The following is a 16,859-nucleotide window of genomic DNA, read 5'->3' on the forward strand; positions in this document are numbered from 1 at the left end:
TTATGGAACTTTAACTACTTGCAATATAAAAACCTAAGCAAACAATCACTGTAAAGACAAATCTTTCTCCAAACATTACTCAATATACTTCAAAAGTAGGACTTAAATATTTTTAAATGACTTATTTTTAAATTGTACCAATATTTGATCATATCAGAGTCACTGAAATCGAAAGTCAAACCTGGATCTGCTCTTACTTTCTATGAAGATCAAGCATAACCTATGTACCTGTGAAAGCTGTGTATTATCAACACTGAACCTCAATTTACCAATTACCTTTGTTTAAGAAGTATATTTCACTTCATATTTATTGTTCTCCCCCAAAACAACCCAAGCTTATGGTAGCCTAGAACCACAGATTATAAGACAAAAGTTTTTGTGAAGAAGTTCTTCATTCAAGTCATTAGTGCCACAACCTGAACTAGAATGCAGATCTGATTCACAGCCCTGGCTGCCTTTTTTGAATAGTCAAAGTGAGGAACACAGATATTAATTTCAGAACTAGAAGGGAAATTGGGGATAATCTAATGGAGCAGATTTGTATGATTATTATTGTTGTTGTTATTAATTTTGAGGTAAATGCAGCATGTTTTTCAAATTTTATGTAGAAAACTGATGTAAAGAGATGGGCTCAGATTAAAGTAGGCATCTTTACAGGTATGGGCACTGTTCTTTGGCTTTCTCTTCCTCAGTGTCCCAAGATTTGTAACACTCAAGGCACAAATATTAAAAACTCAACCTAATCAAACCTCTGCTATACACTGGGAACCAACGGAGTGGAGTACTTGATTGATAAAAGAAAGTGAGCTAGTGAAAAAATAGGAATTGGAATGCAGGACTCCAACTCTGAGTTCAGAGCCCTTTCTCTTTTGCCTGTGATTACAGAGAAAATCTATACCCTACTTTTAATTCCATAAATTGTCTAATAATAAAAGCTCAACTAAATGGAGGAAAAAAAACATGGACTTCATTAACATACGAAAAAGCTATTATATAAGCAAATATACTAAAATTTATAAGACTAAATTTTCTTAGTGTTTGAAGCTTTGAGTAAAACAAAATTCCACTTTAGAAGAAAACATAATAGGGAATTATAGTCTCTCTCCCTTTTCCCTAGAGCAGCTCTAAGACCACTTTTTTTAATAATATTTTTTGTAGTTGTTAATAGATCTTTATTTATTTATATGCAATGCTAAAAATTGAACCCAGTGCCAGGCAATTGTGCTACCACTGAACCCCAGCCCCACTTTTTTTTTAATGTATACATATATCTGGCAATATTTTATGTAAACCAAAGCATTTTTATGGCAGAAATGAGAAAAAAAGAAAGCACTAATTTAAGACAAAAGAAAAAATCAGATTCAAAATCTAATTAGCAAACAACTCTTCCAAAATGCATGGCTGATATAATGATTTATTCCTATATCAGAGGACTGAGGAATATTTCACCAAGTTTCTGATCTTTTCTTTTTAAAATTCATATTTTCAAAGGAAATAAATATTCTTGATTTTACTAGGTATGATAAAAACCATACAAATTCTTACTAGCTCAAGTGTTTCATTCTATGCTAACTAAAGCACAATCTGAATAGACTTAAAACTTTAACATAAAAGAAAATGTGGGATTTTTAAATGAACAAATATAGTAATGTTTTTCCTAAACATGATTTTTTTAACTCTTTGATACAAAGCAAAAAGGCTACTTTTAGGGGATTAGGTACTTATGAAAATTCAGATAAGTATCAAAAGGTTGCATCCATATTTTAAGTAGGAGAATAAAGTATAGAAAAGAGACTAATTTCGGCCTTACGTCTTCCAAAATGATAAATGTTATGGATCCTCTTTCATTCAAAAGTACATCTAAGTTTATTTACAACTTAACAATAGAAAAAAGGGAACGAATGTTTATTCTACCATGTGCTTGCATTTCGCATCTTGTCTCCTTTACTCTTTGCAAGAATGCTCTGAATTATTTAATCTCCCATTTCAGAGTTATGTTAAGTGACCATGCTTCAGAAGATCCCTAGGCTGTACAACCTAAAGTTCTTTGCATTGCATTACACAGTGTATATTTACATTTCTTGCTTCAGAGAGTTTTTCTTAATTTAATAGCCTAATTTTCTAGGGTTGATTCTTTTAAATTTTTTTCATCATTATTGAAGCATAATTGACAAACAAACATAAAGGCAAATAGCAGTCATGAATTTAAGGGGTACAACTTGATATTTTGATACTATGAAATGATCAAAAACTAATTAACAAATCTACTATCTCACATGGTTACTATTTTTTCCTAATTATGTTTCAGAAAAACATTACCATATTTATTCTCTCTCTCTCTCTTTTTGTGGTGAGAATATTGAAGTTCTATCCTTTAAGCAAATTTCAAGTATACAATACTGTATATCGTCAATTGTGGTCACCAAGATCTTTTCTAAAATTTTTTTTAAATATTTATTTATTTTTTAGGTGTAGGTGGACACAATACAATGCTTTTATTTTTATGTGGTGCTGAGGATTGAACCTGGGTCCCGCCCGTACGAGGTGAGTGCTCTACCACTGAGCCACAATCCCAGTCCACTGTAACACCATACAGATATTTATCAAAAGCTATTTTGATATTATTAGCCTTTATTTTTGCATAGTAAATAGAGCCCAGTCACCAAGATCTTGAGCTCATTCATCTTGCATATGAAACTTTGTACCCTTTGAACACAACATCTCCCCATTTTCCTTAACTCTTTTTCCTGGTTACCACAATCCTATTCTTTGTTTCTGTGGATTTGACTTTTTTAGATTCCATGTGTTAAGTGAGATCATGCAGTATTTGTTTTATTTTACTTAGAATAATGTCCTTAAGATTCTATGGTCAATTCTGAATAAAAGGATTGCATAAACCCTGCAGGTAGTGTAAATACCATTTAATGGTCATCATCTTTGTTGAGATCCTATATATAGTGCAGTCCAAAGAATGAATGTATCACTTGTAAAGACATGTACCTCTCTCTAAAACACACTGCCTGTTTTAGCTAAAGGTTAAATAGATTACCAACACTCCAGAAGTCAGAGTAGGCAGCATATTCCTGCTCTAAAACACGTTAATGTGTTGGGAGATTTCCTGGAGAAATATTATGTTAAGGAACTGGCATTTAAGAGATCTGTCCTTTAAATCAGATCTGAGTCTGGGCTTAGAGTCTAGTACAACCTAAGCATTTAACTATGCTTTCCCTATGTCTCAATTTTTTTCACATACAAAATAATCAGGACTTCAGAGATTTACTAGGAGAATTATATGAGATAATAAAGAGTTTAACAACTTTATATTGGTTACTATCCTAAATTAAATAACTTCAGGTTAATAAAATATACATCCTTCCTTCACTTAAACTATGCAGATTCACGGATTTTCCTGAAAATCAGGAACTTAGCTCCCTGTTAACAGTATTCCCCAAATTACTTTGTGCAGATAAAGAAAGTGAAGAGGTCTTTGGAGAAAATCAAAGGGCCAATTCAAGGAAAAAAGGTTCTCACCCTGCCTTTCTTTTATTTCTTCAGAGGTTCAAAAACTACACACAAAAACTAATAATTTTACATTATAGTTCAGTTTGTTGCTGCCATTGTTTTTGTTTCGCAAGAAAGTCAATCTTTTTTTTTCTTTTGAATTATAGCAAAACCATCAAACAGAACAAAAGGAGGGAGGAAATTAGCAGAGGATCAAGATTGAAAATGATCAATAAAAAGTTATAGACACTACATAAAATATATTTAAAGATGGAATTAAAATAAATTAACATGATTAATCTGTTTAATATCTCACCCTCAGTCTGTACACTTGAAATTTTAGTAAAAGTCATAAAATGGAACAGGCTAAACACAACAATATGAAAAGTAGAAGTATAGCAATAATGATTAAAAATGGAAAATATATATACACCTATTTATGTCTATTGATATGTTTTCAAGTCAACATACAAAATTAATGTTTGCAAAAGCAATGCTGTGCTCAAATATGCTAGTTGAGCAAATATGTATTAAAAATATTTATGGTTAAGATAGATGAGCACTAATTACAGGTGTTCAACTGTTTTAATTGTAATTTCTATCATTTTTACATCTTAAATTGACTAATATAATTTAAGATAGGTTAACTAAATTCTTTCCCTGAAAGTAATAATTACTATAACATAATACCACACTACCTTTGACTCTAAAGAGTCAATTCCATGCATTTTATCTCACTGACCAACTGAGACAGAGATACATGGTATGTTACAGTGAATTTTGTAATACAGACATAAGAAACTGAATTAAAAGAAAAATTTTCATGTTAAATTGATAAATTACAAACCAGATCTTTTGCTTTTAAAGAGCACTAAGGGTTGGAATGCAGAAGAAAAAAATGGGACAAAATGCCTCATATACTTATTTTTAAAAAGCTGCAATACCAAATGATACAGAAAAATTTGATCCTTTATTGATGATTAAGAAAATAAGATAGTAGGGACTGGGGTTGTGGCTCAGTGGTAAAGCCTCACCTAGCATATATGAGGGTTCAATCCTCAGGAGCACATGAAAATAAATTAAAAAAAATAAAGGTATAAAAAAATAAAAAAGAAAAAAAAAGGAAAAGAATGAAAAATTCTAACCTTAAAGCAAATAGAGCCCCAACATAATAATACCATTATCACATTTAATTTCTAATTCATGTCTAACTACCCATACTAACAATGCTTGCATAATAAACTATAATCACTTCTCTTTAGTGAAGCATATAGAAAAGATATGTTTTAACTCATTTTATCAGTTATTAAGCCAGCTAAGTTTTCATTTTACGTATACCTAGGAGTCACTGATGTGATCTCCTCTGCAGTACAAGATTCCTTTGCTGTATCACACAAATGCTGGTTTTGCCCCCTTGAAATAACTGGTGAAGTTAGCTGAAGCTTTCTTGGACAGCCAATTCTACTGTTTTGTATTCTTCACTATAAAGCATAAACCTGCATTTCTGGAACTTCTATTTATGTTTTCCAGATCAGTCTGTTTCCTCTACCATAGAAAAGATTTTAAGTTATTTAAAGGCAAATATAATAACTTCTCTTACTCTATTAATAAGAATCATTTGTCAAATACCATTATTTTTAGAATATGCATCATTTTGATCATCTTTTATACAGTTTAGTATTTACTATTCCACATAACCTAAAAATCACAATAATATTTTAAGTATGGCCTGCCTAGAAGAACATAACACTAATATGTATTTCTCATGAGGAAGGTACTGTTCTAGGCAATTTATATGTCTATCAGGGAACTGGTTTAATGTTAATGTTTTTATCAGTTGCTTGATCAGTATTCACTCATACTGTGCTTGCCATTAACCGAAATTTCTATAACCTCCCAGGTCTATTTCATTATGTATTTGTAGAGAACAGTTTTTCTGACCTACATACAAAGTTCTAAATTTAAGTGTTGTTGATGTTTGTGCACTAATAAAATATATTACTTTGGCACAATATCATCATTGGCATAGTGAATAACTGTAACATCATATCAGATATTTATCAAAAGCTATTTTGAGAATTTATTAGCCTTTGTTTTTGCATAGTAAATAGAGGACTGCCATCTAAAAGGGTACCATCTAGATAGATAGTTAAAAGTACCTTAATCTTGGAACTATTTTCTAGTGAAATTTAGATGGTGATAAGAGAGTCTTAGTATAAGATTAAACTATAATAGCAAGAAATAATAGATTAAAAGGCCTAGGTAGGTTTATTTTCTACCATTTGTAAAATAGTTTCTAGTCCCTTGAAAAATATCAGCTGATAATTCTACTCAAATACATCTTAAATTGTGAGAACTAAGATTGATTAAAATAAATGACTGAAAGACACCTTATCAGAACAACCTATCACATATCAAGTTAGAAGTTACTGTTATGCTGAACATTCTTAGGTATTATCATTTCATTAAACTCACACAAAAATTCTCCAGTAGGTAATTTCATTTGCTTCCATTTATAGGTAAAATATAGGATCATGCTCTATGGTGTTAGCTAGTACTAAACCTAAACATCAGTTCTGAAACCCAGCCCAAAGATTTTAGACAAGTTACTTAATATCTCTAAACCTGAATTTATAGCTTTTCTGGTGTATAAAATGAAGATTCCATAGAGATCCTATAGATATTAAACCAGTTAATGTGTAACAAGTAATATATCTGGTGGTTGGCACAGAAGAAGTATTTCAAATGGTAACCATGTTGAACAGAAGGAACTTTAGTCCTCACATTCTCAACTGTTTATACTATTTTACCTCAATAAGTTCACAGAGAAGTAATATCATCTCGTTACTATCAAATATATAGATTTCACTCAGTATGTTTAAATTTATGAATTTCCCCCCTCTTTTCCATAGTGTTCAGTATTTGAGAAGTTAGACAGTATATAACATTTCCTTTTTAAAAAATTATTATTCCCAAGCTTAGGAATCTTTCACAATCATTTTAGATGGTTAAAGAAAGGAAAAGATATCACAAAGATTTTCTCCAAGAATAATAAGGGATATGAACTTATTTCCATCAAATGTAAGTTCTATATTTTAAAAATACACAAAAACAAATCATTTGGATGGTGAGTTCTGAGAGATGAAGTCTATATCGTTATTTTTAGAGTGAAGCTTATTAAGGCTCAATGAGAAGTCAAAAAGACAGAAATTCATAGTTTTCAAACAGTTTATAAACTTCTTTGTTCAGAGTATAAAATGTATACTATGTTAAATTTCACTTTCATTGCTTTTGAAGAAAGGCATGACAGTCTTTTAAAAACTGCACTTAAGTAGGAGGAAAAGTTTGTCTAGGGTTAAACACTAATTTATGCAAAACCCAGGTTTTGACAGGACTCCTGTCAATGTCAAATAGCAGGTGCACTTTTTGTAGGACTGGCAGAAAAGCCTTGTATCAGAGCTAAAATGAAGTTGCTGATTTATGAAGGCTGTTAAAAACCATAAAATTTTGAAAGCATGGAATAAAATAGTTTCCATAAAGAAAACAAAATAGAAATCAATATAACTTTGCAGCAAATATCATTAGCTTAAGGGACCATGATTCAATCATTATCTGAAAAAAAATAGTTTACTTTAAAAAATGTGGATTTTATATTAGAGCTATATTTTAAGAGTAAATATAAAATTTCATTTTATTAATAACATTCGAGCAGAAAATAAAATTTTAACAAAAAAAATGAAAGAAAAGAAATTAGCTTGAAGCAGTGAGGGTTTCCTTCCAAGGTAAGTAATTTAGGATGGATATACAAGTTCTAATTTCAATTTGTACCTGCTTCTGCAATTCAGGGTCAAAAATCATCACTTTTCAGATATTACCAATAAATAAGGATACTCTTTCCAAAGCCTTAAAGGAAAACTAAAGAAATGAAACTAACACTGATTCAGAACCCACATGCCTGACATTTTAATCATCCTGCGACCTAACAAAATATTTATTGAGCAGTTTCTGTGTTCCTCACAACCACCCTATGAGGTTACTGTTATTTTTCAGAGGAGAAAATATAACCGAGGTTAAAAAAGATTATATATACCTAGGTTATGCTGGACTCTAAAGTTCATGCTCTCTCAACATATTACAGTAGATGCAGAGGCTAAAGGATAAAATTAGGCTAATTATGTAATAAAACTTTTATGAAGTTAATATGAATAAATATCAAGTGCTTTCCATTTAACATTTTAAATATATAATGAAAGCAATGAATTAAGGTAAATATAGAGCTTAGAACTAATTTCTGGTACAAAAACTAAAGAATACAATAAAGTGAGATATCAGTTCCCAAATGTAAATTTCTATTCTTTATAATGCCAGATGCAACATAAAATGGTTTTCTTTTATTGGTTTGAGTCAAGCTATTTAAACATTTTATCCTAGTGAGTTATAGAGGCAAAGAACCTAGCACACAATGCCAAACTAGCTCTTATGTGGCACCTTACACTTACAAAATGACTTTGCAATGTGTTGGTATTCATGCTCATTTTTCTTTCAGTGAAGAAAGGAGGCATTTTTTTTTAAACTGAGAGAAATCCAACCAGCTTATCAAATACAGAAATCATCTTTATAAAACTCATCCAAGTTAAAATTTTCCCCCCTCCCTTTGTATCTACAGATATAGATTATTATCTTTTCCAAGAACATGACTACTTGAGAAGGAAAGTATAATAAAGCAGTAAAATTCACCAAATATTTTCAAATTCTTGACATTAACATTATTCATTTGAATACATTTATCCACAGAAGTTTAGATAAATACAAATTATTATTTTGTACACTTAGCAAATTTGTACATTTACTTGAGAATTTGTCACTAACATACTTTAAAAATAAGGAGTGTTCATCAATTTCATAAATCCCCTAGTAATATTTCTCTGTTTCAAGAGTTATAACATTCATAGTATGAACTGTGAGACAGGTTATTTTTCTAAACTCTCTGTAGTTTTAGAGATCCTAAGTTGTTTTGGGTTCTTTTTTTAGAAATTTTACCAATATTTTGGGATGGTAGCAATTAGAGATTAAGTGTCTATGATGATAGAATTGTGCCCTCCAATGACACAGATTACTCTATGGTAGTTTACAGACTTCTTTTTGATCATAAGAACATCTATTCTTAATAGGATTATGTAGTTTCCTATTTGGATTCCGTTTTTAAATTTCATTGCTAGTGATGGACAACACTTTATAGCTGTCATACAAAAATTATGATGAGCACTAAAACATTTTTCTCATTTGAAAGTGATAGGAAAATCTCTCTCCATGAGTGTTGATAATAGATGAAGAGGTCAGTAGATTAGGTTAAACCTTATGAAATTAAACAATGTCTTAAAAAATAATTTCCTGCCTTATTTTCTTGCTCTCTTTACTGAGATAAATCCCCCAAAGGAACAATTTAGCAAATACCACAAATTTTCAAACACTAGTATGTTTCACATGTGTGTGCATAAGTGCATGCACATGTATATACACATTGTGTCTTGCTTTGCTCAGGTACCTGGATAACATTTTTATTTATTGAATATATTCATACCTGGCATAAAGATGAACTCAAGATGACGTGAAACTTTGTTAACATTCCTGGGATTATATTGCCATATAACCAAGAGCCTAAAACCTGCTTCACAGGACATTTTCCAATACTGAATTTTGCTGATTTCCAAGGGTCACAATATTATTACTAGATAGACTCTCAAACATCAACTTCCTCATGAGACCCCTCTACTGAAAATTGGTTGAATGGTTACCTGTTAGCTTGGGCTTAATAAACCCAGAAGGGTTATATCACTTGTGGATCAAATACTTTCCTTATGTTACTAAAAGACTAGAAACTGAGAATGAACTGTCATAAAGTAATTCTTGTTCATTTTACTTGCTTTTGAATTTTTTAATTGAAAGTATATTAAAAAGTTTATAAAACTGAATTTCTACATACAGGGGCTACATTATCACTTAAAATCAACTACAATGTTGAATATATTCTCATATAAGACTGAATTATTTTTATTCACTTACTATAAAGGCTTCCCATATATTAAAGTCTTTATAATGATCTTTTATGATAAATGTATAATATTTCAGATAGATGATATTTTACCAATCTCTTACTGATGGACATTTAGGTCGATTCTAGTTTTTTTTTTTTTTTTTTGCTATTATGAAAATGTTGTAATAATAATCTCCCAGCAATGAGCTCTTTTTCTTTTTCTATACTTCAGGGGGAGACATTAACAACAGTAGAAATACTGGATTCAAATTTATGAACACTTTTAAGTCTTGGGAGAAAAGAAAAAAAATCAAAAGAATCATAACAATTCGCACTGCTATTAGCAATGTATAAGAGTACCCATATTACTGCATCCCTGCCAGCATGAGTGTTATCATTTACTTTCCCCCCATTAATTAATAATCTTAAAACTATACTAATTGTTTCAATTTGTAGTTTATTACGTCCAGAAGTCAGTATTTATCTTTAATTTTTAGTCAAAAAAAGATGACACTGCTACTTCAGCAAGAAACCATATTGAGCATAAGTCAATGGTTTGAGGCTAAAAAAAAAAAAGCCTTAATAAAGTTAATCATGACACAAGTAACTGTTATTGTGCCACACAGTAATTAGGCATTAATATGGCAAGCAGTTCCTATAAGTGGCTGTTATCACTATTATTTACAGATAGCCAAACTAAGCATTCTTAGATGGGGGTGGGGAGAGGATTGACCAAGCTCTTAGTCCTCATAAGGATTCCCTGATTTGAAGTCAGATGTGATCCAGAAGGCAAATTCTACTTTTACCTCAGCAACATGCACCCTCCATAAACTGAGTGCTTTCTAAAGACAGCACTGTAAATTAAGTTTGGCTGAAAGTGGGCCAGCATTTATTTTACTGAGAACAGGCATATCAGATGTTACTCAACTGACCAAAGAAATAGCCATCAAGCCCCTTATTTCTTCTACAATTATTCCTCAAGTTAAGAATCTAGATTTCCAGTGAGACCTCAGAAGAACTTTAAATTTGGAACTATTTCCATCTCCTTTCTCACAGAGAAGATGAAAGAACTAGAGGCACATTTATATTCTAGTTTCCCAGTTAACCTTACTAACAAACAACAGGAGCAAGCTAGGAAACAGGACTTTAAGGACTTCACTGTGCCAAAATCTTTTTTCCCAATACTGACTGAATTTTCATAAATTAGAAATGTATTCTTTGAAGTTTCTAAGCACAGAATTCTGGGAAGATTAAAGAAGGGTAATAGAGTAGGAAGGGTAAGAAGGGATAATAGTGGTCTACACACTATAGTGAAGATTAATCAATCTGATTTTAAATTCATAAGAGTACAGAACTCTGAAGCATGCAGAGGATAGAAATAACAGTTCTCATATGTAGAGAATATAAGGAGAAGCAAAAGGAGTACAATCAGCCTGGGGTGCTATACAAATGCAAAGCTGAGAACACTAGACTACAGAAGAAAAGGGGAGGAGGCCAAGCCTGTAATAAAAATTTATGTTTTTGTAGATGTTGAGAGGTTACAAATCACATTTACCTCCATTGTATTACTTAATCCTCACAAGAACCTGTACTGCTACTGAGACCCAGAGATGTTAAGGAACTTACCCAAAGTCACATAGGTAGTAAGTAGCAGAGCCGGGACTCGAACCCAGGTCTTCTGATTCCTCCTGTGCATCTCCAGCTCCCCTGGAGCTGAAGCAGGGCAAAAAGGGAGGTGGAAGTAATTTGCCCAAAACCAGCCTTGCCCTCTCCCCAAGGAAGAGCAAAAAACATTTAATTCTCTCAGTGACCCTTTTCACCAAATTCTTTCAGGATAAAGCACACAAGAATCTGAAAATATTTCTCAGCCTTGGGTTCATGTATGGCAATAAATGTAAATGACATTAGAAATTATTTTTGGCTATACTTTGCCATTTATGTGCAATTGATTAGAATATCAAAGTATAGTAATCCTCTTTTCAGAAAGTAAAAATATTTAATAATTATTCTTTAAAGAAGTTTACTTATGATTTTTGTTTGACATTTTCAGTTAAACTTTTTAATTGCAATATTATAAAAATTATTTTGAAAAGTGCTGAAGAACCAGACATCCATCAACTTTTAATCTACTCTGTGGCTACATTTTTACCTATCTTAATCATCTTCCCTCAATGATTATTGTCAGTAAGGCACTTATAATCATTTAAATGGAAAAAAAATCACAGTTGTCTTTTCATAACCAACTTTGAGTATTTTCAACAAGTAGCAATGTATATGCATCATCTTCTAGAGATATAAATCTCATATTCTTTTCAAAATTATGACTAGAATACTTTTAATGTAGACTTTCTTAATTTTCTATAACAGAATTTAGACTCTCTAGTTTTTAGTCTACAGATTTCTTAATTTTTCTTACAGGAATTATATGTTTTAATTTCTCATCCTATTTAAACTTTAATGAGTTTTAAATACAGACAATGAAGAAATTTATTTCCTTTACTAATTTTCTAAGAATACAATTCAAATGAACTATGACCAATTAATCAATTGTAGATGTTTTTATAAGAAGCCCCAATGTACTTCAGCCTCTATTTTTCCATTTCTGAGAACAACTATCAGTAGGGTCAAGTGCAAAGTTAGCAGTTATACAAGTTAGGGAATACAAATTAACCAGAAATATCAAGGTATTTGTGAACTTTGAAAGATACTCCAACTGTTCTTCACTTAAGCATCAGTCCTATCTAGATTGTAATATTTCCAACCCAATATTTAAAAGTAATCTGACACCTTTAAGATAAATAAGGTGGCAAACATTCACAAACCAAAATAAAATAAATGAAGAAGATGAGGAGGAAGAGTCTGGATAAGAAGTGAGAGGTAGAGATGTGGAGTAAAGAAAAGGAAATAAAGGGTAACCTAAAAGACCTAAGAAATTTAAAGTAAGAATTAATTAATTCTCTCTCTCTCTCTCTCTCTCTCTTTCCCTTTAAGATTTCAGTTTCATATTTAAAAAAAATCTGATCAAGTCTAATATTCTTTTGGGTACAGACAACCAATTTCAGGATTTCTTGATATATGAAGATTTCACACCATCTGGTTACCTTATGAAAAAAAAGTACATTAGTATACTTTGTCCATGTTATTGTAAACCTTATTCATGTCTTTTCATAATAAAATGCTCATTGTGTTATACTAAATTATCCACTTAATGTTATCAAAAAATAATTACCAACACTTAAAAAATTACAGGTACATACATTTTAGAATTTGAACCAGAATTAAAAGTGATTTCTAATATCTTGCTTTGTATAATAAGCTGTTTGTTAATCTTGATCAAGAGAGTTGACCCTAATTTCCTAATTACACAATCTGAGAGAAGCAAGCATATTTATTTAACATGACAAAAAATGCCAATAAAGGTGTGTTAAAGTTAATAGAGTTTTGGAAGCCAGTGTTAGGCTTCCAAAATTAATTTCTTCATGGTATTCCAGTCACTTAACATACATAACAAAATTGAAACCAGGAACAAAGACAGCAATGATTCAAAGATGGCACCATTTCAGTCTGATGGCAGCCTTATCAATATTTACTAAGTGGTTTCTGGAGGAAAGGAAATGCATCTTATACTTATATCTTTTTAGTCTTTTGCACATACACAGGGAGATCTGTTTTCCAAAGACTTTTTGGTACAAAAAAGAAATTAAGGAATATTTGGTTTAAAAAAAAAGAAAAGAAAAATTAACCAGGCTTGTCATTTTTTAATATAATCAAGGTGATCACCAGGACTACACCAATTATTCAATAAATAATTAAATAATTGCTGCCCTCCTTCCACTGTTTCATCTAACAACAGTAGTTCATGGACTAACTTAAAATTCTGATGCCATCAAATTGTAGTATACATCTACTTATTATTCATATAATTCCTTAGCATTCCTACAGTTAATATGCAACAGTAAATTCTTCCTTAACTTATAAATAAGTGCCTAAAAGAGGATATAACTTGAATAAGGATATTTTTTCTTCCAGATCTCTCAAGTGAGCTCTGGCATCAGATCCAAGATTATCAGTTCATCTGATTTAACAAATGAAATCAAGAAAATAAAAACAGGAGACCTAGAGTAGTTAGAAGAATTAGTTTCCCAGGAGGCTTTGAATAACAAGCTTTTAAATACATAAAACAATAATATATAAAGGCCTAAGGCAATTCACTGGTGCATTATTAAAAGAATAATACAAATGTTAGTACAAAGCAAACACATTGGTCTTTATAAGTCCTCTTCTCCATTTAAGAATATCCACACACTCAGTGGAATTAACTTATTTGGACACTTTTTTTTTTTTACTTAATAGTCAATGCCAGTTTAATGAAAAACAGGAGATTGGGGAAGAGGGCTTTATATTTCACCTTAGACTAGGTGAAAAACTCCAAAGAAAAAAATCCAAAAAAATGATGAAATACCGTGCTGATAGAAAATATAAACATCATGTGTGTTATTAGGTGAGAATTATAGGAAAAGACAATAATATTATGAAAGCTACAAAAGGCGTTTTCACAAATGGCAATTTCTGAATGTTATACAAAAGATAGTGAATTGTGTATAATTACATGTACAATAAAATATTTTATGAAATTAAATCCTACTGTAATAGCAGAAAGATTTAAAAGGGCATAAAATTTCAGAAAAATATTTTGCTCCCTAGTCATAGAAAATCTTGAAATGTTTGTTGTTTGAGGAGAAGTTGTTCTGTATACATTTAGTCTTCATTTAAAACAAAAATACATTATAGGGGCTGTAGCTCAGTGGCAAAGCACTTGCCTAGCATGCATGAGGCACTGGATTCAATCCTTAGCACCACATAAAAATTAACAAATAAAATATAGGCATTCTGTCCATCTACAACTACAAAAATATACATTATAAGAGGTTTGGAAAATGTATAACAATAAATTTTAAGGATAAATCTTTCTCATTTTTTAGATGGGAGATTTAAAAACCATCAAGTTAAGAAAATAGTTAACATGTTTTCCAGGTACCTCACACAGACTTTCTATAACAAGTTCTAATGTGAAGGGTAGGGTGGGGTTGCATGAGCAAATAAGGCTTTGAAGCACTCTATATTACCTTTCCTATGGAGATTTAAGATATTTATTAACTTGTTAGTGACTCAAATAAGTCCTGTAATCAAAAAGGACTTACTTAACACAGCATTTTCCAAATTTGTTTAAGTATAAAACAGAACTCATGTTCTTAGAACATACTTTAGAAAACTAAATGGATGAGGTGAGAAGAAAAACATATCCCTCAAAAAATGACTTCAGTATTTTTATGATGCTCTAAGCTGCAAATTAAAAACTTCTTCATTATGTTTACTCTTAATAAATTATGAGGTTTTTTAAAAAGCAAATAAAATGTACTCACTGTTGCAGTATTTCCTTTCCCTTCTGAATGGAGCTCTCAGCCAATGACAGGCCACTAAGGGACTTATTTCAAGCCAAGGTGTAAAACTCCTGCCAGTAGTTCCCAAGCTTAATGGAACTGGAAGCTCTATAATACCAAAGTATTTCTCACAAGGAGATAGATAAATTCTGCTATTTTTGCTAGAAGTTTAACAGTAAAACCTATTGGATATGATTCTAGAATAGACAGCATAGATCCAGTAAAGTTCAGAAAATTAGGATCAGTAGGAAGACTATTTTTATTTGTACAAAAAGATACCAGAAGTTAAAAAAAAATTTAAATAAAGGACACAATGTTTAAGAAACTGAATGAAAACTAAGGGAAATGACTAATAAATAAGATGGTAAAAGTTAAATATAGAGAAAAAAGTTAAGTATACAGAGAAAGAGCATTAAATAGAGATACACAGATGACTGTGTAAGATTAAAAAGAGAATGGGTAACTGATAACTCATTATGGTATGCAATCAAATATGCATTATAAGTCAACTTTTAGTCCAAATCGTTGAGGTACACCATCACTGACTTTAGAAGACACAGAACCACACTGAGGGAGATCCCACTGAAAGGAAATGATCTATAGTTCGATAATCAACATTGTTTTACTGGTATTCTAGATGCAGATGAAAAAGTCTCAGAAATTTACCAGAAACTAAAACAGAATTTCATTTTTTCTTCAATTCAAGAAGGATGCCTTTTAAGATTTACAAATGTAAGGCTGACATCTTTGGGAACATAGAAATAAAACAAAATATCCTTATAATGCATTGATTTCATTACTTTTTCCCTGTGCAATGAGCATATTAGCAAGTCCTCCATCTAGAAATGGTAAAATTCAAAGGAGTTGGAAAATATAGTTTTAAAATTCCCTTTAAGTTAAATAAATGAAAAGATAAAATTTGTATTTAGAAGTGAACAACCCTGGGTTTACTGAATCAAAAAAGTATGAGGAGAAAATAACTGCACCTGACAATTCCAACCCCCTTCAGCGGTGGCTCTCACCCATAAAAGCCCCATTCAGATTACTTCAAAGGACAAAATTAAAATTATATAATAGTCAGTATAAAGGTAAAGCATCATGAATTTACTTCTTAATTAACCAACAACATATTCACAAGTCCATGCCATTAATAAAAGGGAGACTCAGATGATAAAAGATTAATGTATCATCTCATACTATTATAATTCATGTGTATAACAAAAGAATGCTATATATTTTTCAAATAATTATGCTAACCTGACAGAGAAAATGAGTAAAATTTAAGTAATTTGAGGATTAACTTGCTTTACAAACTTTAAAGTTAGAAACCTCAAGAATATCATTAACTAAAAAGAAAAATGTCTTAGGTAATACCCTGATATGTTACTTTACTGTGGGAGTTACTTTGTCTTCAGAAAGAGAAAAAAAAATTATATATATACATATACATATATATATATGTGTGTGTGTATATTAATATATATATATACATGTATGTGTATATATGTATGTATATATGTAAAAATATATGTGTATATATATATATATAATATGTACTTTTATTGATCAATAAAGAAAAATCAGTTTACCCAGAAACCATTTAAAAAAGTTTTTACATAGTTTGAAAAGATTACATTATATTAAAATTTAAACATACTTTTGTACACATTCTTAAAATAGTATATTATTTTTAACATTAATTTAAAAGATGAAATAAATTATCTCTATTGAATAGTATAGCTAGATCAAAACTAAATCTCAAGATTTTCATAATTTTCCATTAGGTTTAGCTGTTACAATCTGAATTTGACTTTTAAGGGTCAGAAATGAACAATTTTTAAAGTGACATACCTAAGCAAATGGAGTATACTTAAGAATAAATC

The 16,859-nt window shown here is 30.7% G+C and overlaps 1 protein-coding gene across 2 annotated transcripts in view; it reads right to left on the bottom strand.

Annotated features, from left to right (window-relative positions):
* The window catches only part of Tdrd3 (tudor domain containing 3), a 130,177-nt gene that overhangs the window by 12,164 nt on the left and 101,154 nt on the right, over positions 1 to 16,859 (bottom strand). The window contains exon 13 of one of the 2 annotated variants that reach the window (XM_077795210.1): positions 11,162 to 11,248. The exons of the other annotated variant lie outside the window; for it this stretch is intronic. Coding sequence (XP_077651336.1) covers positions 11,168 to 11,248 — 81 coding nt within the window. The 3' untranslated portion in view covers positions 11,162 to 11,167. The remainder of the gene's footprint in view (positions 1 to 11,161; positions 11,249 to 16,859) is intronic. 2 annotated transcript variants of the gene reach the window in all.

The sequence above is a fragment of the Urocitellus parryii genome, chromosome 2 (genome assembly GCF_045843805.1).
Source record: "Urocitellus parryii isolate mUroPar1 chromosome 2, mUroPar1.hap1, whole genome shotgun sequence".
Lineage (NCBI taxonomy): Eukaryota > Metazoa > Chordata > Mammalia > Rodentia > Sciuridae > Urocitellus > Urocitellus parryii.